Source organism: Zingiber officinale, chromosome 5A, assembly GCF_018446385.1.
Source record: "Zingiber officinale cultivar Zhangliang chromosome 5A, Zo_v1.1, whole genome shotgun sequence".
In the NCBI taxonomy this organism is placed as follows: domain Eukaryota; kingdom Viridiplantae; phylum Streptophyta; class Magnoliopsida; order Zingiberales; family Zingiberaceae; genus Zingiber; species Zingiber officinale.
In genome coordinates, this window is record NC_055994.1 from 124,563,046 (window position 1) to 124,582,695 (window position 19,650).

At 40.1% G+C, this 19,650-nt stretch overlaps 3 protein-coding genes across 3 annotated transcripts; 1 reads left to right on the forward strand and 2 right to left on the reverse strand.

Annotated features, from left to right (window-relative positions):
* The first annotated feature begins 1,213 nt into the window (after nt 1–1,213).
* LOC121981587 (UDP-glucose flavonoid 3-O-glucosyltransferase 7-like) lies at nt 1,214–2,788 on the forward strand. The gene has a single exon (XM_042534182.1). The coding sequence runs from the start codon at nt 1,361–1,363 to the stop codon at nt 2,723–2,725; it is 1,365 nt and encodes a 454-aa protein (XP_042390116.1). The 5' UTR covers nt 1,214–1,360; the 3' UTR covers nt 2,726–2,788.
* A 2,723-nt stretch (nt 2,789–5,511) lies between these two features.
* On the reverse strand, nt 5,512–8,687 carry LOC121981588 (S-adenosyl-L-methionine-dependent uroporphyrinogen III methyltransferase, chloroplastic-like). Its single transcript, XM_042534183.1, has 6 exons — nt 8,016–8,687; nt 7,781–7,858; nt 7,066–7,135; nt 6,922–6,991; nt 6,112–6,319; nt 5,512–6,024 (listed from the first exon to the last, which is right to left on the reverse strand). Exons 1-6 carry the CDS (start codon nt 8,553–8,555, stop codon nt 5,848–5,850), a joined length of 1,143 nt encoding a protein of 380 aa, XP_042390117.1. The 5' UTR covers nt 8,556–8,687; the 3' UTR covers nt 5,512–5,847.
* Nucleotides 8,688–16,928: 8,241 nt separating this feature from the next.
* On the reverse strand, nt 16,929–19,028 carry LOC121981589 (eukaryotic translation initiation factor 3 subunit D-like). Its single transcript, XM_042534184.1, has one exon. The coding sequence runs from the start codon at nt 18,947–18,949 to the stop codon at nt 17,159–17,161; it is 1,791 nt and encodes a 596-aa protein (XP_042390118.1). The 5' UTR covers nt 18,950–19,028; the 3' UTR covers nt 16,929–17,158.
* Between the last annotated feature and the right edge of the window lie 622 nt (nt 19,029–19,650).

A 19,650-nucleotide genomic window follows, 5' to 3' on the forward strand; every position in this document is an offset into this window, starting at 1 on the left:
CGTGAGGTCCGCTCGGCCAAGCGACCTTTTCCGCTGAGCGCCGGAACCCTGATTTCGACAAGGCGCCTTTAACCATCAGGCGAATATCGTCCGGTCGGCAAGCCGATCGGACCCATCCCTCTCCGGGCGTGTGACTCCATCGGCCGGCCGGCAGTCCGGTCGGACCCAGCCCTCTCCGGCCGTCCGGTCGGACCCTGCCCTCTCCGGACGGACAACTGCCACTATGGCTTCCACGTGGCGTTGACTTCACAGGGCGGGGTCCCCTGTTCTTACTACCGGATCACTGTCTATTTTTCTTCTTCCTCCTCTAATCCCGAACTTTTATTTTCCTCTTTTTTATTTTTTTTCTTCCTTTAATTTCTTTCATATTCTTTTTCCTAACTCTAATTTATTGTTGCATGGTCGTCGTCTTCACTTGGCTAACGTCGTCGCTTCGCAGATGTTCCATAAAAACACTTTTTAATTGAGGTAAAATTTTCTTGATTGATTTCTTTCGCTTAACCGACGTCATTGTTTGCTGTCAGTATCACCGTCATCATTTGTCAACTCCGTCGCTTTGCCCCTCCTGAGTGAAATTCCTAGCTACGCCAATGTTTGCAAGCACTATGTTGTAGATTCACTTCATTGTATGAACAATGCTACTGGGAAACTAGAGTATTAATTATTCTCGTCTCATGTTTTTCAATCACTTGCTTTGGTGTCTGATGGCTAGCCCTGTCTTTTTTGCTGTATTAATAAATCTGATGCTTGTTAAATCTTTTAGGGTGAAAATTAAAAGAACACCTCTTAGTTTTCATCTTAAAAGTATCTATATAAATAGGGTTGTAAATGAGACAGATATGTAGAGTCAAAATTTGTGTTTGATAAGGTAATGGAGTTTAAAATAAATTAAACTATTGAAATCGTAGTTGTTCAAGGTCGTTTTGTTTCTTTTTTTTTTTTTTTTTGTGAGTTTAAGTTTAGTTTGTTTAGATATTATTGTGAATGTAATATTATAATTTTATTTATCTATTTTAAATTTTATTAATGAATATAATTTATCATGAACATTTATTCATAAATATAATCCAAAAATAGTTTATTAATAAATTACTTAAATTTATTTATTTATTTATTTAAACTTATATATACTAAATGAACATTTTACATTTTTACTTGGTTAATATTTAGTTGATTTACAACATCTTGCTAGCTATTGATAAAATCTAGTGAGGGGACCATGCGATTTGTATTCTTTCACATAAATTACAATAAAATCTAGTGAGGGGAGAATTTTTCGTTCCTTATAAAGGCAACGGCCATTTATTCATCTCAGTGAAGTCCGACGACAACGACGACGACGACCTCCTCAAATTCCAATATGGATCTCCACCTCTTCTTCCTTCCCATGACCGCCATGGGCCACTTGATCCCCATGCTCCACTTGGCCCGCCTCTTCGCCGGCCGCCGCGGCGTCCGCGCCACGGTCGTCGCCCCTTCGACCGTCATTTCTCTCATCCAGCCCACCCTCCACCACCCCATCCAGCTCCTCCCACTCGGGGAACTCGCTCTCATCACCCACCCTCAGAACAACGCCATCACGCCCGAAATGGCCGCCGAGATCGACCGCCTCGAGGTGCCGTTCCTGCAGCTCCTCCGCGACCACTCCGCCGACTGCATCGTCGCCGATTTGCTCTACCCCTGGGCTTCCTCCGTGGCCGAGGAGCTGGGCATACCGAGTGTTCCCTTCTCCGGCATCGGCTGCTTCTCCAGTGTCATCCTGAAGACCCTCGGCCAACTGGCCATTCCCGACCACGACGACCGGCGGCCCTTCCTGCTCCCCGGCCTTCCGGACGAGATCCACCTCGCGCGGCCGCAGCTCCCGGATGTCGTAACACACCCGAGCGACTTCGTTAAACGTGCATTAGCCAACGGCGAGAAGAGATACGGAATGATCGTCAACACCTTCGACGATCTCGAGCGGGACTACATCGCACATGCCAAGAAATCCGACGGCGGCAGGATTTGGTGCGTCGGTCCCTTGTCCCTCTCGCAACCGAAGGAAGCGGCTTTCAACTTCTCCGACGAGCTCATGCAATGGCTAGATTCCAAGAAAGAAACCAATTCGGTGCTCTATCTCTGTTTCGGCAGCCTCGGCCTACTCGTCGCCGCCCAGCTCCGGGAAATCGCCCTCGGCCTGCAAGCCTCCGGTGTCGAATTCGTCTGGGTGGTGCGCGACGCCGGCGACTCGGCGGAGTGGCTGCCGGAGGGGTTCGACGTGGGGGTGATCGGGGCGGGGAAAGGAATGATCGTGAAAGATTGGGTTCCGCAGCCTTCGATCCTGAACCATCCGGCGGTGGGCGGATTCGTGACGCACTGCGGGTGGAACTCGTGCGTCGAAGCGGTGGCCGCCGGCGTGCCGATGGTGACGTGGCCGCTGCACTCGGAGCAGTTCTTCAACGAGCTGCTGGTGGTGGATCTGCTCGGGATCGGGGTGCCGGCGGGAGCGACCGTGTGCAGCATCAGAGCCGAAGAGAGGAACTTGGTGTCGGCAGAATCGATAAGGAATGCCGTGGCGGAGGTGATGGGGAGCGGCGACGAGGCGGCGGCGAGGAGGAAGAGGGCGGCGCGCCTGCGAGAGGCTTCGGCCAAGGCGACGGAGGAAGGCGGAACGTCTAATTCGGACTTGGACCATCTGCTCAACGACTTGATTAACCTGAAAGCCAATAGACTAATCGCCCATTAATTGTGCAATTACTTGTGTGTGGTGCCCATTCATCGGTGAATAAATATCTAAAGCATTAAGTTCTATGAGGTCCCGTAGAAAAGTTAGTTGGATCATATTCAATGCATTGTTGAGAAGATCAAATCATAGAGTTAAAATTTTCTGTCCCTAATATCATTTGTCCACATGTCCCACTCATCGCCTAGTCCACTATCGGCGGCCTCCATCTGTTGGTCCGATCAATACTATAACCCTTGGGGAAGGTGAACCCAAGGGTACGAGAATTGCTTTTCCCCCTCCGACCTCATATTTATTTATTTTTAAGTAAATTTTGTTCATCAACTATAAATTTTTATCTCTCAATTATAATATATATATATATATATATATATATATATATATATATATATATATATATATATATATATATATATAAAATTAATATATACTTATGATATTACTAAAATATTCATGCATATACATGCATGTATGTATTTTAGATGATCATATTCTGATCATTTAGCATTACCTTTTTTTTCTCTTTATATCCTTTGCTTATTCTCTCATCCAAGTTTTGTATTTTTTTTTTTGGTTTTGTTTTTTTATCAATTTTTTAATTTTTTTATTAATTTTTTATCAATTTTATTTTTTTTGAATAATTTTTTTATTATATATTTGTAATCTCTTATTTAAGGGTAGGTAATTAAAAAAAAAAAAAAAAAAAAAAGAAGTTCTGACATGTGTCAAGGGTTAGAGGAAATAATTTTAAATGATGTAGGTATTTTGACATGCGTCAAGAATTTAAGGGTGAGTAATTTAAATAGAGTGAAACGTTATGACATGTGTCAAGGGTTGGAAGGAAGGTAATTTAAACGAAAGAGAGGTTCTGACATGTATAAGAGTTGGAAGGGAGGTAATTTAAAGGAAGAGAAGTGTTTTGACATGTGTCAAAGGTTGGAGGATAGATAATTTAAAGGGAGGAGATGTTTTAACATATGTCAAGAGTTGAAGAGGGGTAGTTTAAAGAGAGGGACTGTTTTGATAGATGTCAAGGATTAGAGGATGAATAATTTAAGAAGAGAAAGGTTCTGACATGTGTCATGTGTCAAAGATTAGAGGTGGGTAATTTAAAAGGAAGAAAGATTCTAACATGTGTCAAAATTAAATGGAGGTAATTTAAATATCAAATTAGAAAAGTAATTTAAAGGAAAGGAGAGATTCTAGCATATATAAAATAAAAAAAAAAATTGATAAAAAATAATAAATAAAATTGATTAAAAAATAAAATTAAATAAAATTGGAAAAATATAAGTATAAAATAAAAAAAATTGATGAAAAGATTAATAAAAATGGATTAAAAATAAAATTAAATAAAAATTAAATAAAATTGAAAAAAATATAAGTATAAAATAAATAAAAATAAAAATAAAAATAAAAATGGAGGAGTTAGGGATATAAAGGTCATTTACATAGGGGACAAATCAAGGGGCGGTGTCAAAGATAGGGAGAAGTATTTTACTTATAAAAATTTATTTCTCGGATTGAAATTCAAAGATATCAGATTATATAATAATAATTTTATCGTCAAAACTGTCCTTTTAATTATTAAAATTATATATGTGCAAAAAATATTTAAAAGAAAAAGAGATCCTTTATGTGAGTATTGTAAAGAGTAAAATACAACTAAATTTTATTAAACTGGTATCATTATTTTTATTTAAATAAATTTTATTTTTATTACTAATTAAATTTCCTTTGATCTTCCTTTCCTCATTTGATAGGTATATTTATCATAATTTTACAATGTCGAATTAAATCATTTATTAATCATCTAGATACATATTTGTGCTATTTTAAATGTATCTTCCTGAATTTTTCTTCGACAAATGTAATTTCAATTTTTTTTTAATATTTTTATTTTTATCCTATCTTGTATGTCCTTACATTCATCTTAAAATCTTCATCTTATATTTTTTTATTCAACTTTATATAACATAGCAAATCTAATCCTTTTTTTTTTTGTAAAACTTTCTTTTAAGTCGTATTTTATAATATATTTCAATCATTCCGCTTATATTCTATGTAAGATATATCTCTTAATCTCTCTATTCTTTTATAAAAAAAATCTTAATACTTAAAACTATCAATTATACATAACTCTTCATTTCCCATCTTAATAATTATTTTATTACATCTAATCTTATTAAATTTAAATTCTATAAAATTTATTTTCAAATTACTAAATTAAAACATTTCACTTATGACATTTCTACTAAGATTCGAATATAAAATTTACTCATTCCCTCATCTATCAAAATAATATTTTACAAGCAACATATATCATAGTATCATACTTTTGTTGTAACTAGTGAATTCATTTATGATTAATGTAAAAAAAATAGACTTAAAAACTTATCCTTGATATAACCCTATCTTTATGAAAAGTACTTTGATTAATCCATCTCTTTATGAAAAACGCTTTAATTAATCCATATGAAGTCTTCACTTTTATCATTACATCTATTGTAATTATACTTCCAAGGCATAATCGAGTCGATCACCATATGATAGATTTTTAAAATTGAACAAGGGTCTGAAGCCAACTAAAATATCCTCTCATATGATGACTTATGACTTATTTTAATTTCCTGATTTACTCTCTTTCCCAATAGTATGAATCAATCGTGGGAAGACTGTTAGGTAACAGATTTCACCTTTCACATAAAAAAGACACAATTAAACTCAATTAAATTCAAGCTTATTTACTAGAGATTTTCTGTTAGAAGATAAAAGAATCAGAATTACCCAAAAAAAAAAAAAAAAGTTCAATTAAGAACGAGTTGTAGTATTAATACAGAACATTAGGTATAACATGATAGTCTTACAAGAAAAATCAATCATCTACACCTTATCAGCCTCAAATTTTCTTCCAAAGAAAAAAACCAGAACGAATTGTCGACTAATGGAGTTGAAATGCTCCTCCAAAAGAATGATCCTCATGTAGACTACAACTCGATCATTGATCTGAATCACCAACAAGGAACATATGCTCGGGTTCGATGAACCGAAATCCATAAGCACTGTCACCTTAATGAGCATGTTGTTGCTAGTCAAGAGTGCAAGCTTGTTTCTCATATTAAGAGTTACAAGGATGAAACTTGTCTTCTTTCCGCATATTCTCGACCAGAGGCAACACTTCCTTCAGATGATTGAGGCCACAATGGCGACAAAGCCACCACATTGCCAATGATAATAAGAGTTGGGGATACTAACTCTGCTAGTTTAACCTCATCAGAAAGATTGTTCAGCATGGCAAATACCTGCATCGCCGTAATTAGTTCTTAACAAATCTATAGATGATCGTATAATGCCAACAACTACAGTAGTTGATCGATCCATTGGCTTACTGTCCGTTGTTGAGGTGTTGTGCCTCTTTCAACTGCAACAGCTGGAGTGTTTGTGGGTAAACCATGATATATCAATTTGTGAGCAAGGGATGGTAAGGTCGATAAACCCATGTATACGACCAAAGTTGATTCAGGGTCAACAGCATTTTCGGCAACATACAAAGGATCTGTTCCTCCATTCCTTGAGTGGCCTGTCAAAAATCTAACACTGCAGATAAACAGCAAATGCCAAGTTAATTCGTTGTTACGAAATTTTTGATGGGTTAAACAATATATGGAAGGATATGATGAGAAAGACATGTTAATGATGAACTTTTTTCGAATAAGTGTAGAATATATTTTTAAGAATTATTGCTTTGTACTTTGACATGAACTTACAGAAGAATAGGCCAAAGTTAGCAAAATAGTTAAGAACCCAGAAATTTACTGCAAGGAAATTAAAAATCAAGTGCGCCACTTAAATTAATCAAGGTCGTAGTGATCGAGAGTACAATTTGATAACTACATGTCGGTCGTTCCACGTAAATATTATTTCAATGTAGTCTGCATTTCAATCTTTCATAGCTGACAACTTATGCAATCAAACAATGAGAAACTTTGCATCAACTAAACAATGTTAGATTTTGTTTGGAAAATCATAGTCAAAAGGTGCAAAGTTTCCGCATAAGTTGTACAAATCCCAAAAGAAGCACAAAAAAGAAAATATAGAATCGGAAGATCAGATAGTAGAGAAGTAAACTAACAATGATAAGAAACCTCCTGTTGCATGTATTTATTTAGATGAATCATTCAGGGGACATCAACAGTTACCTGTTTGCAATGCCTCTGTGAGTGAGTGGAATTCCAAGTTCTGCTGCTATCCCAGAAGCAGATGTAATTCCTAGGAAAGAAAAATTCTGATTGATATAATTAACAATATTCACAACCATAAGGATCACTTCTGAGTTGCCATACCTGGAATAACCTTGACATGAATTCCTTGTTTTTGTAAGAAATCCATCTCTTCTCCTCCTCTCCCAAATACCTAAAGAGTAACAAGCAACGATCAACAATCATTGGAGCAAAAGGTGAAGCCGTGTCACTGTAGCAGCCCCTTTGGGGCAGCCCCACACTCTCTGTAAGGGGTAAATCACAAACCAAAATAATTAAGCCAAAGCTAATTTTAGTTTCTAACTATGTTCACTTGAGTAATTTTGATTCAATGATTTTCTATTTTCAACTTCTCAGTAACTAGATTTAACTATGCTTGATTTTTCACTATTGTAGTTTCAAAGTATATCGATCAATATATTGTACTACATGACAAATATAAAGGTAAAGCCTTTCCTTCAAGTCTCATCAACATTGAAACGAGAATTCATATAAGAGAGCTCAGGTAACATCTGCATATTCTTGAAACATGTCATCTTACTATTCTTCAGAAACAAATTTGGATTTACCTTCTAAATTCAAGTTCATCTAGTAGTTCTCAATAAGGACAAGGCCAGGAGTTCAATGAAATAGCAGATGAAGGTGCTAAAGATGAATGTACTACTTAATATGTGTGTGAATAAAATGATAGTATGATAAATTTTTTCCTTTGGATATGCAGATCCTTTTGAAAGTACAAATATTTGTTTCCCAATCCTCTCCATAATAATTGATTCCGGAAATGTGAAATACAACTCACCAAAGGGTCTCCTCCTTTCAGCCTCACCACATTGGCGCCTGCCTCAGCAAAGCTTAGAAGCAGCTCATGAATCTCCTCCTACAGTGACAAATAAAGGATCGATGTAAATAACATGAAAACAAAAAGTTCGGAGTATCTAAAAATTACTCTCTTTTTTTGTTTCAGGAATTGTAGAGGAAGCAAGGGAAAGTTGAAAAGTGAATCCTTAATTTAATTTAAGAAAACAGCGAGCAACCTGCGTTCTACTGTGATAACCAGCAGTCTTCCCCACGTACAGTAATCTGGCATCGCCCCTGACCAAGCCCAGCACATCATTGGACACCAGCCGATCGTAAAGTATCAGATCAGCCTTCTCGATCGATCGCACCGCCTTCAGCGTCAGCAGCTCCGGATCCCCTGGCCCGGTTCCGACCAGCGAGACGCTTCCGGGCCCCTCACTCCCTCCGCCGGATTTCCTGGCCTCCCTGAGCGCCCCGAGAAGCTTCCTGAGCTCAGGCAACTGGAGGGCGATCTCGTTCGCCCGATCATCGACGGAATGGCTCGGGGCGGACAAAGTCGAGTCAGCGGCGTAGACCCAGCCATCTCGCTGGTACCGCGCCGCGGATTGCGCCTCGGTGAAGGGAGACGGAGCTGCCGCGGCTGCGGATAGGAGGCGGCCAGAGGCGCGAATGGCGGAGAGGGTGAAACGAGGAAGTGGAGTGGAGAATGGGAGGGGGGTAGAAGGGGAGGGAGGGCGGGGAGTTAGTGAGGAGGAGGGGGAGGGTGATAGAGCCATAACGATGGGTTGGAATTGGCGGCGGTCAGGCGAGAGTTTTAATCCATCGCGGGCGGTGGCGGCGGCTGCTGCTGCTCTTTTGGGTAAGGCGAAAGGCCAAAGAGAAAATGGCCGATGGCTTTTCAGCTTTGAGGATGGCAACACCCCCAACCCGGGCAGGTTCAATGAACCGAAACCGAAACCAAACCGAAACCGAAACCGGCAGGAGAACAAATTCTACTCGTCTTTGTATAGTAAATTATTTCATTATGGTAGTCCTAGTTTTTTTTTTTAATAACAATTATAATTATTCGTTTTTTTTTAACTTCACTTATGATAACATCCGTAATTTAATTTAATTTTTTACTAAAATTTTGAATAGATAAAAATAGATCAAATAAATTATTGAGCACAAAACTAAAGTTGGATTGAGTTTAAATTTAATCCATTAAATAGTTCGGAGGTAAGGGAGTCATAAATTTAAAGTGGGATCATTTTGAATTTGAATCGGTCAAATTAAAATAATATCAAGTTTTAAAATCCACCATTTAGCTCTGGGGCAATGATCCAGCGGCATACTTTTTACTTTTTTTAATTTTCTAAATATCTAATGATCAAATTTTTCTAAATATCTAATGATCGAGTTTCAATTTTAAACGGTTGAACTAAAAATTGTTGAATTGATAAATAAGTTAATCATAATCATGTTTTCCTTTCCTCCTTGCATCTCAACAATAGCCGTAGCCGAGGTATCCACAAAGGGTTTTATCTTACTTTCACGGTCTTTCCATCATTAAAAATAAATTAATAAGCCAACTCAACAATTATTTTTGACCTTAACTAGAACCAGCTCCAGCTCTAGCTCCAGCTCCAGCTCCAGCTCGACTAGAGTTGATTCCGATTCAGACCCATATAATCGGGTCAACGAGTTATTGGTTCATTGACTCGATAACAGCTATAGGTTTGGGTGAGTCAAACTCAGCATGTGGTCAGGTCTGGTTTGAATCTGACCTGTTGTCGAGTCTATATTTAATCAATCATCAAATGAATTTCATTCAACGCTGTTATATTTTTTTTAACTAACACCATGTATCTAACTTTTTGGACCGATTAATCTTAAGAATGCTAATTTTAGTCTCACAAAATTTTCCTATTAGACATTAAAATAAATCTAAAAGTACTCGTAGTTTGGGATCCATTTTCCCAACATTCCAAATTTATTATTACAGATAATTCAACTATTGTAGCAGCTATGATATTATAAAATATAACATTTCATTATAATCAAAATTATTACACAAAATATTACTAAATCAAAATATATTTTTTATCCATTTAATTTATAATATTTAAATTTTATTAAAATCATTTAACTTAATTAAAATTACATTGAAATGTTATAACTTTAATTAAATTAATAAAAAATATTTTGATATAATAATATTTTATATATAATAATTTTGATTAAAATGAGCTATACACGTTAAAATGAATAATAATAGTAAAAGTAAAAAATACCTTTTAATAAAACATATAATGTGACAATTTTTACAAAATGAATATTTTTAAATTTTCTCCTATTAAAATGATATATAGGAAATCTAAAATTTTAAACAAATGCTAAAATATGATATAATTTTTAAATAGATTGTGTCAAGGTGCTAAATAATTATAAGATCAATAGTTTGTTTTCCAAAAAAAAAATTCTTTATTGACATTTAATTAAATTTTAATTATAATAATACATATTTTTTTTAATATATATTATAAAAGGGGTTTAAAGTATTTTAAAAAAGAGAAGACGTACAGAGCCTTTAGTAGAAAATACACAAGTTTAGAAGTGGCAATTACCCAATAAAAATGTAATAAATTTATTATAAAATCTAAAATATATATACTTTAAAAGCGTTTGCTAAATATAAACCTGTTGGAGCAATCCCAATGATCCGCGGGATCATGTGTTTTGGTGTTTGGGCAAAGGGTTTAAGTTAGGTTTACCCTCGTTATTTGATATGTGTACTTGAGTTGTGCAGGACTGCAGGTGACACATGTGACTCAGGTTGACGACTTCGGGTCCGGTGAAGGATGAAGCATCCGAGGGACCGTGGACAAGGCAGCAAGGACAAGGGTCGAGGGAAGTGACTTCGAGGCATACGCGAAGGATGGCATTGGGGACGAGCCGCGGGCTTGGATGCATCCGAGGGACGAGAGCCAAAGGAAGTAGGCTTGAAGGCAAGAGGTCAAGGCTGCAAAGAAGAGTCAAGTGAGTCGTGAGGGTCCGAGTGCGAGAGAAATGTACTCGGGATGGGAAACCCTAAGTTTAGGGTTGTACCAGTCGACTGGTGGTGAGCACAGAAGCTCTCTGTGCCCAAAACGGCTAGAACCAGTCTACTGGTCCAGGGACCAGTCGACTGATAGATAGCCGTTGAGAGAGACGTTGGGTTGGCACCAGTCGACTGGTGCAAGGACCAGTCGACTGGTAACGGGCAAATCAGCATTCCCCAAGCTCTATAAGAGGGAGCTTGGGATGGCCGGTCAACCTGACGAAATTAGACTTGGTTAAAGCCTAATTAGTAGTCACCAAAGTGCTCAAGGTTCTTTTGTGTCCAAGTGTTCTTGGTTGGAGTTGTGGTGAGGTTTCTCCACCCACAAGGAGGTTGAGCTAGCCGGAGTTTGCCGGGGACTAATCCACCGACGGATTGAGGGATCGTCCACCTTACGGACACGCCGTGGAGTAGGAGCAAGTTATCTCCGAACCACGTAAACGAACGTGTTAGCGGTTTGCATTTCCATTATTGTATTTAGTGTTTAGCTTTCTATTTGTGTTTGTTTGTATTCCGCTGCGCTAACATCATAGGAAGCAAGGATTTGGGGGTGCCGTCTATCCAACCCCCCTTCAAGCCGGCCACCGATCCTCCAACAAGTGGTATCAGAGCGAGGACGCTCTCCATTGGACTAACCGCCGAGAAGAGCAACACATAAGAAGATGGCCTGGTTGATTGTCCCTCCAAAGTTTGAAGGCGGAAGCCTTGGGGACATCACCTATTGGATGATGAAGATGGAGATCTTCTTCAACACGGATTGGGACACCATGATGGTGGTAAATGAACCGTTCAAAGTCCTAAAGGACAAGAAAGGAAAGAAGCTCCGAACACGACATTGGACGGAGGAGCAAACCTCACGATCGGAGGCAAACTTAAAGGTAATAGCAATTTTAATTGATTTATTACCTCCTAATGTGATAAGTGGTGTAGGTAAATATGAGAACGCCCCTGAATTGTGGAGCAAAGTGAAGAAATTTCCATGGGAGGAATTTTTGCCTACACAAGAAGAAGAAGAAAAATCCGAAGAAAGTGATGGAGTGGTCCAAGAGGAGAAGAAGGACCAATTGGATGTGGAGCCCAAGGAGATGGTTTTAATGGCTCAAGAAGAGGAGGAAGAGCAACCGGAAGTTAACTCATGCTCAACTTCCGAGGAGGAGAAGGAGTATGAAGAAGCATCATCAACATCCTCAAGGGTTGAAGAAGAATCCAAGACGGATGAAGAAGAGGTCTTGGAGGTCAACCTAGTGAGCACCTCCACCGACGCTAAGTTAAAGGACCACATTGTATGCTTCGGGTGCAAGGAGAAAGGACACTACAAGAGTAGATGTCCTATGGGTAAGAAGAAGGTAATTCCTAAACCCAATCAAGATATTTTAAATGCTAACATGGGTGGTAGGAATGAAGAAACCCAAAAGAAGAGGATGCACATTGTATGCTTTACATGTGGAATGAAGGGTCACTTCCACACCAAATGCCCAAAGAAGAAGGAGCTTAAGAAGCTTGCACATTTAAAGAAATGGGAGAAGAAGAAAAGGAGTTCAAATCAAGGGGGAGCTCCAAAGGTAAATGGTAAGGTAAACCCTAGTTTAAATTTGAAGTCAAATTTAAATTCTTATGTTCCCATGCATACTAGGAAAAATAATGATTATCATTATGTAGCAATGCAAAATTTTGGATTTAAGTATCATGATAGGAATAGGGTTAATGTAGATCAAACCCTAGGAGGCCAATTCATGAAAAACCTAGGAATGGTAGACCTAAGGAAGCCCAAGGCATTAATCCTAAGAAGGGGAGACATATGCCTAGAAAGGGTAGGTCTAGGAATGTCCAAGGTGGACATGTTGACTCTAGGTTTAGGAACCTAGAAAGGGAGAATCAAGCTTTGAAGGCAAAGCTTGATGGTTTAGAGAAATTCCTTAAGAGATTCACTATTGGATCTAAGGGATTAAATATGGTGTTGGGTAGTCAAAAACCCAAAAAATGATAGATCGGGCTTGGGATATCGATCTAGTCCCTCCAAGGTCAAAAGGAGACCATGTGCTAGGGTGGCACATGATAAGGGCAAGGGAGAATCATCTAAAGCCAATGAGAAGAAATATGCTAGGGTTGCATATGATTATGGAAAGGATGATGTGTCTAAGGTGCACCATTGTGGCCTAGCCATCGTGGATGAGTCACCTAGGGAGGTGGCTAAGACAAAGAGCTCTAGGGGGAGCTCTAAGAGTCAATTTGGGACCCATGGCAAATGGATCTCAGGTGGGTACTACTTGGGAGTCTAGAGGAGCCATGGAGTGTGCCAAAAGGTTTGGAGATGGATTTGAGTCTCAAACCTAGGGATTTGGCACACATGGTTTGTGTTTCATGCAAGAAATATGACATTTGGGTTCATATAGCATGATAAATGGTTTTGGATGTATAGATGTCATATAAACCAATGCTAGGGATGCATTGTGGGTTGGTATGGGCAAATACATCAAGAGGAAGTCAAAACTAGGACTTTAGGTCAAGGTTCAATTGAACCATTTAGCTAGTTTTGGATTTTGTGTCAATCTTGGGATTGGTGATAGATACATTTTGTAATGTATTTTTCCTAAGTAGACAAGGGTACAATAGACCTCTCCACAAAATTTGGGAATTTTTGGAGGTCTAGGGAATTTCTGGTGCATTTCTGAAGTTGGCCTGAAAAGGTTGATTTTTTTCAGAAATAGGGTACCAGTCGACTAGTAACAGTGTTTTTTGATCACAGAATGATTCTGTAAGGTTGTGTCGAAGGGGGCAGTCGACTGGCACTTAGGGCAGTCGACTGATACCAGTCTGAAACTGTTTTCAGCATTGGTTTATGACCATGTCAACTCACTTAGATGTATGGGATCCAAGGGGGATTAATACATGAATTTAGGGTCAGTTTGGATGATAAGTTTTCAACAATTGGGATATTGTTGGATTACTTTTTGGATGTTAGGCAAAGGGGGAGAAGTAAGGTTTAGTTGGGAAAACTTTAGTGCCTTTGCGTAGGGGGAGCCTTGGGATATGTTCTTAAAAAGCCCGTTGTAAAAATCCTAGCTCATTGGGGAGTATAGGTGTAGGGGGAGCCTTGGGATAGGTTCTTAAAAAGCTCTGTGGGAAAATCCTAGCTCAATGGGGAGCTTAGGTGTAGGGGGAGCCTTGTGATAGGTTCCAATGCTTGGTGCATTGTTTCGGCGGTTGCCAAGTGTGTAGCCTTGGCAACGTAAGTCCATTCAGCAGTTGCCAAGTGTGTAGCGTTGGCAATGTAAGTCCATTCGGCATTATAAGTCCAAGTGTGTAGCCTTGGCATCGTAAGTCCATTCGGCGGAGTAAGTCCAAGTATGTAGCCTTGGCATCGTAAGTCCATTGTTTTTAGCATGTTTATTTGCTATATGTTTTCCCTAACTTAAACGTATTGCCAAACACCAAAAAGGGGAGATTGTTGGAGCAATCCCAATGGTCCGCGGGACCATGTGTTTTGGTGTTTGGGCAAAGGGTTTAAGTTAGGTTTACCCTCGTTATTTGATATGTGTACTTGAGTTGTGCAGGACTGCAGGTGACACATATGACTCAGGTTGACGGCTTCGGGTTCGGTGAAGGATGAAGCATCCGAGGGACCGTGGACAAGGCAGCAAGGACAAGGGTCGAGGGAAGCGACTTCGAGGCATACGCGAAGGATGGCATTGGGGACGAGCCGCGGGCTTGGATGCATCCGAGGGACGAGAGCCAAAGGAAGTAGGCTTGAAGGCAAGAGGTCAAGGCTGCAAAGAAGAGTCAAGTGAGTCGTGAGGGTCCGAGTGCGAGAGAAATGTACTCGGGATGGGAAACCCTAAGTTTAGGGTTGTACCAGTCGACTGGTACTGGGACCAGTCGACTGGTGGTGAGCACAGAAGCTCTCTGTGCCCAAAACGGCTGGAACCAGTCTACTGGTCCAGGGACCAGTCGACTGATAGATAGCCGTTGAGAGAGACGTTGGGTTGGCACCAGTCGACTGGTGCAAGGACCAGTCGACTAGTAACGGGCAAATCAGCAAGGCTGATTTCCCCAAGCTCTATAAGAGGGAGCTTGGGATGGCCGGTCAACCTAACGAAATTAGACTTGGTTAAAGCCTAATTAGTAGTCACCAAAGTGCTCAAGGTTCTCTTGTGTCCAAGTGTTCTTGGTTGGAGTTGTGGTGAGGTTTCTCCACCCACAAGGAGGTTGAGCTAGCCGGAGTTTGCCGGGGACTAATCCACCGACGGATTGAGGGATCGTCCACCTTACGAACACGCCGTGGAGTAGGAGCAAGTTATCTCCGAACCACGTAAACGAACGTGTTAGCGGTTTGCATTTCCATTCTTGTATTTAGTGTTTAGCTTTCTATTTGTATTTGTTTGTATTCCGCTGCGCTAACATCATAGGAAGCAAGGATTTAGGGGTACCATCTATCCAACCCCCTTTCAAGCCGGCCACCGATCCTCCAACAAAACCTTCCACCAAATTTTTAATAAACATTACATATTAAACGTAGAGGTACGTTTGCCCAAAGTTGTATTGGATTTATAGTTTTAAATAATGGAATGTTTTAGAATGAAAACCACAAGGTAATATAAAAACATTGATCAATATAAACAAAATATTTAACTGAACTAAATAAGATTGAATATGAAGAAAATGAAAGGATAAGATTCATGCAAAATCTTTAAGAAAAATAATTGTGAAGTTGGTGATGAAGCCGCAACAACAAAAACTTTTAAAGAAATGAATCAATGATATCTTGATCATGCATCACGGAGTTGGGCAAAACTGACGCCCCTTTTGTACCGGGTTGTCAAAGAATATCCACTGCTATAACTAAACTGTCGTAGGGTTATTAATTTTAATCATTTTAGTCTTGAAAAAAAATTATATTACAACAGCTAGAGGATGTAAATGAGTTCGTGAGTTATTCGGAACTCGATTCGATAAAAAACTCGTTCAAATTCGTTCGTTTATTTTATCGAACCAAGCTCGATTTCGAACTCGATAATTTTATCGAGCCAAGTTCGAACTTAAAGATATTCGACTCGTGAACTCACGAACATGTTCATTTGTAGGTTCATGAGCCAAAAAACAAACCTTAAAACGAATCTTAATCGAGTCAAAAAACAAATTCTAAAACGAACAAAAAACGAATTCCAAAACAAACCTTAAAACAAACTTTAAAATGAGCCAAAAAAAAACAAACTCTAAATGAGTCCGAAAACGAACCCGAACTCGCTTAACAAATTAAGCTCATTAACTATGATAATCGAATTAATAACGAGCCGAACGCGAACTGTTCACGAGCTTGATAATTCCAAAACGAGCCAAGCTCAAGCCTTGTAATAAAAGTTTGATTCAAGCTCGAGCCCGAATATAACTTAAACGAGCCAAGCTCAAACCTAATATTATTCGGCTCGTTTACATCCCTAAACAGCTACGACTTCTTAAGATAGTAAAACTATGTAGTAACTATGACTTCATAAATTGCTACAACACGCTCAATTTAGGCGAGAGATACAAATAGGATAATAATGAGAATAATACTGAAAACAATTGTATCATTTTACAAGAGGATGAGATGTTTTTTTATTAAAAAAAAATCAAGGGCACCCCTCTGATGATTCAGTAAAAACAAAGACGTTTTTCTGACTTTTGCCCCGAGTTTGATTCTGACCTAAACACCTGGTAGATTTCTATTCTATCTTCTAATTGTATCACCATAAAACATAATATTGCTTGACCAATTTTGTTTCACAAAAAAAAGGAGGATAACTGATACAACAAGAGGAGAAATGGTGAAAGGATTAATGAAGGAAAACAAACCAAATTACAGAAACAATGCCATTTTAAAAGTCCTCAACATTCAACATTAGATACTTACAACCACCTCAAAGTGTCTATGAAGTGTTTCAAATTCAATATACATGAGCATTTCACTAAAGAAAATCAACAAGGTCCTAATTAGCAACATTTTCCTAAATCAACTCAATGTATGAAGTTGGGAGGAAGAATTGATAATTAGAAGCACCAAAGAAATTGTAAAGTAGGTACAAGTTAGGCATAACAACAATGATCCCTGACGAAATTATGGCAAACAAGCATTCAACCAAGTATTACAGTCACTTTAAAACAACAAAGCCAGTTCTAAGTGCCTGATCAAACAGAATTAATAAGCAAACAGTTCTATTAGACAAAAACTTGAAACCAGATGAATAAGAAAGTTCTTACGGATAAAGATATCATTTTGAATTTGACAGTGGGAAAATATTTTGATTGCAGTTACACTACCATTTAAGCAGCAAAAGCACCAGCATTATTGTCCTCCTCTGCAGCACCAACTGCAACATTGGCCTCTGCTTCTGCTGCTGCATCCATAGCACTGGCTGTAGCATCTTCTTCCACCTGCGGCTGCACCTGCTCCTCCTCTGGCAGAGGCTCTTCGACATATTCATTCTCAAATGCATCTACTGGCACCTCATAGATTCGCACCTGTGGCTTAACTGGGTCCTTGACAAGAACATATTTCCCTTCATTGAGCTTCATGCAAAGGTCAACAATTGACTTGACAATCCCCCACATGTTGGAAGTATTAAGATTGATTTGAGTAGCGAAATCCCTAGGCTTGTACCCAATCACACTCAAAATAACATGGTTGAAGTGGTCTCGAGAATGGACTCTAGAGACATATCCCAGCTTCATCAGATCAGCACCGGAAAGAAGTGCTTGAGCAGTCCATTTGGCAAGCTTGTTAGCATTGTTCTTGAGTTCAGTTGCAAGAACTGCTCCTCTTTGAGTCTCAAGTTTCTGTCTCCAGTCTATGCCAGTGTACTTTGGATCAAACTCGTTGAGGGCGTTCAGTGTCATGAAAGCTCGCTGCCCCTTGACATCTGTGACGCTGTGCACCTCGCAGCGGGCAATGAGTTGAGTATCCTCGTCGAGCTTCCAGCGGCGGTACCGGTATGCAACAGATGCAACTTCTTCACCTTCAGAGGCGAAAGGGTTGGGCTCGTCGAAAGTAACCTTGTTGCCATCGCGCACAAGGACCTGCTGTGAGAAGTTTTGGTTGATGTAAGTAGCCTCAAAGGAGAGGGAGTGGGCAGAGTTGATGTCCTCCTTAGCATCAGGGAGGAGCTCCTGCGAAGTCTCGTTGACAGAGAGAAGGTCGAGTTGGGAACCATCACGCTTGTCGAAGAAGAGTTTGTTGCCAACCCGCTGAATGACAATGTCCCACGAGTAGACAGACCGTGGAGCGCACATGAGAGCGGAGAGGATGACGTCCGTGGCGAAAACAGTAGCCTTGTCGTCGGCAGCGAGGCGGCGGATTACTGGGTCGTCAGTGGTGGTGACCTTGAAGAAATTGCGAGACTTGAACCGCTCGAGGCGGCGCTCGTTCTTGGGGTTGATGCGATCAAAGGAGCGATCATAGAACTCCAGGCCGCCACAAACAAGGAGGTCCTCAGGCGGGTCAGGGACGGAAAAGGAGAGCTTTGAGAAGGTGGAGAAAGGAATCTGGTCGAGCATGGTCCACTCCGGTTGGATGTCGACGGACGACTTGAGCAGGGGAGAGTCGCGTCGATTGGCACCGCCGCCAAAACCACCGCCGGCAAAATGCGAACGGTGGTGCAGATTGTAGAAACGGTCGCGGCGGGCGCGCTCCTTCTCGGCCTCACGCTTCCGGGCCTCGACCTCCTCGTCGCGACGCTGCGGCAGCTGCGGCCGCTGCTGGAAGCGCCAGCGGGGGCCGAACTTGGGGCGAGGCGGGGGCTTGCCGTCGACCAGGCGGAACGTGGAGTCATCACCGGCACCGGCCGATTGGCCAGAGAACTCGTCGAGAGCGAAGTCAAAGACAGCGTCGCGGCCGCCTCCAGCCCCCGAACGAGCGGCATTGGCGCCGAAATTAGGGTTTCGTGTCCAGTCGGCCACGCGCCCTAGCTTCTCAGAGCGGGAAAAGGGGGCGAAAGGGATGTTGGCCGGCTGAGTGGAGCCGCCGTCGTTCCTGAAGAGGAGGAGCGGGGCGGAGGCTGTATCAGGAGGGCCCCAGCCGTCGGGGTTGAAGGGGACGACGCCGACGTCGAAGCCCATCGTCGATCTGCTGCACAGCGCTAGGGTTTGGAAGGGGATCAAGGCGGCGGCGGCTGCGATAAAGGAGCAAAGGATCCAGCAAATCTAGGGTTTCGGTTTTTAAGGAAACGGGCGTAAATCTATTCCGGATTTTACTAAATCAGTCGGATCTTTAACCCAAATCCCATCCTTTACATCTTGTTTGGAAAGATTAAGAATTGAATTTTTAGTGAAATTGAAATTCAATTTCATTGTTTGATATAAAATTTTGATATGGAATCATTAAGAATTGAAATTTAATTTCATGAAATAGTGCAAAAGTAAATCAGACCAAAATCCATCTGATTTGGATAGGAAATTTACCTTGAAGAACTAGAATTACTTAAATGTCCCTTTTAAAACTCTCTTTTTTTTCATCTGTCGACTGTTTGCTCCCGAGTTCTTACTTGCTAAACAGAATCAACAACAAAATCAACGACTTCCTCAGTAGCCTCTACATTTTGTTTGGATAGATCAAGAGTGGTATGCTAACACTCATTTTCTAGAGTTTTTGTTATTAAATAGTTAGTTATGAGGATAAAATGATAAATGTATAAAAATAGAATTCAATTCAAATAGATTTCAAATTAAAGAATTCAATTCAATTCTGTTATTCACTAATTCATTCCAAATATAAAAATTGAGTTGAATTGAATCCTTGTTGGAATTCAATTTCTAATAAA

Excerpts from the sequence above, each read along its gene's own strand:
- LOC121981587 (XM_042534182.1), top strand. The coding sequence starts at position 1,361 with ATGGATCTCCACCTCTTCTTCCTTCCCATGACCGCCATGGGCCACTTG.
- LOC121981588 (XM_042534183.1), bottom strand. The coding sequence starts at position 8,555 with ATGGCTCTATCACCCTCCCCCTCCTCCTCACTAACTCCCCGCCCTCCC. Across the intron at positions 6,320-6,921 it reads CACAGAGGCATTGCAAACAG|TGTTAGATTTTTGACAGGCC; the intron begins GTAACTGTTGAT and ends GTTTATCTGCAG. Across the intron at positions 6,025-6,111 it reads CAACACCTCAACAACGGACA|GTATTTGCCATGCTGAACAA; the intron begins GTAAGCCAATGG and ends ACGGCGATGCAG.
- LOC121981589 (XM_042534184.1), bottom strand. The coding sequence starts at position 18,949 with ATGGGCTTCGACGTCGGCGTCGTCCCCTTCAACCCCGACGGCTGGGGC.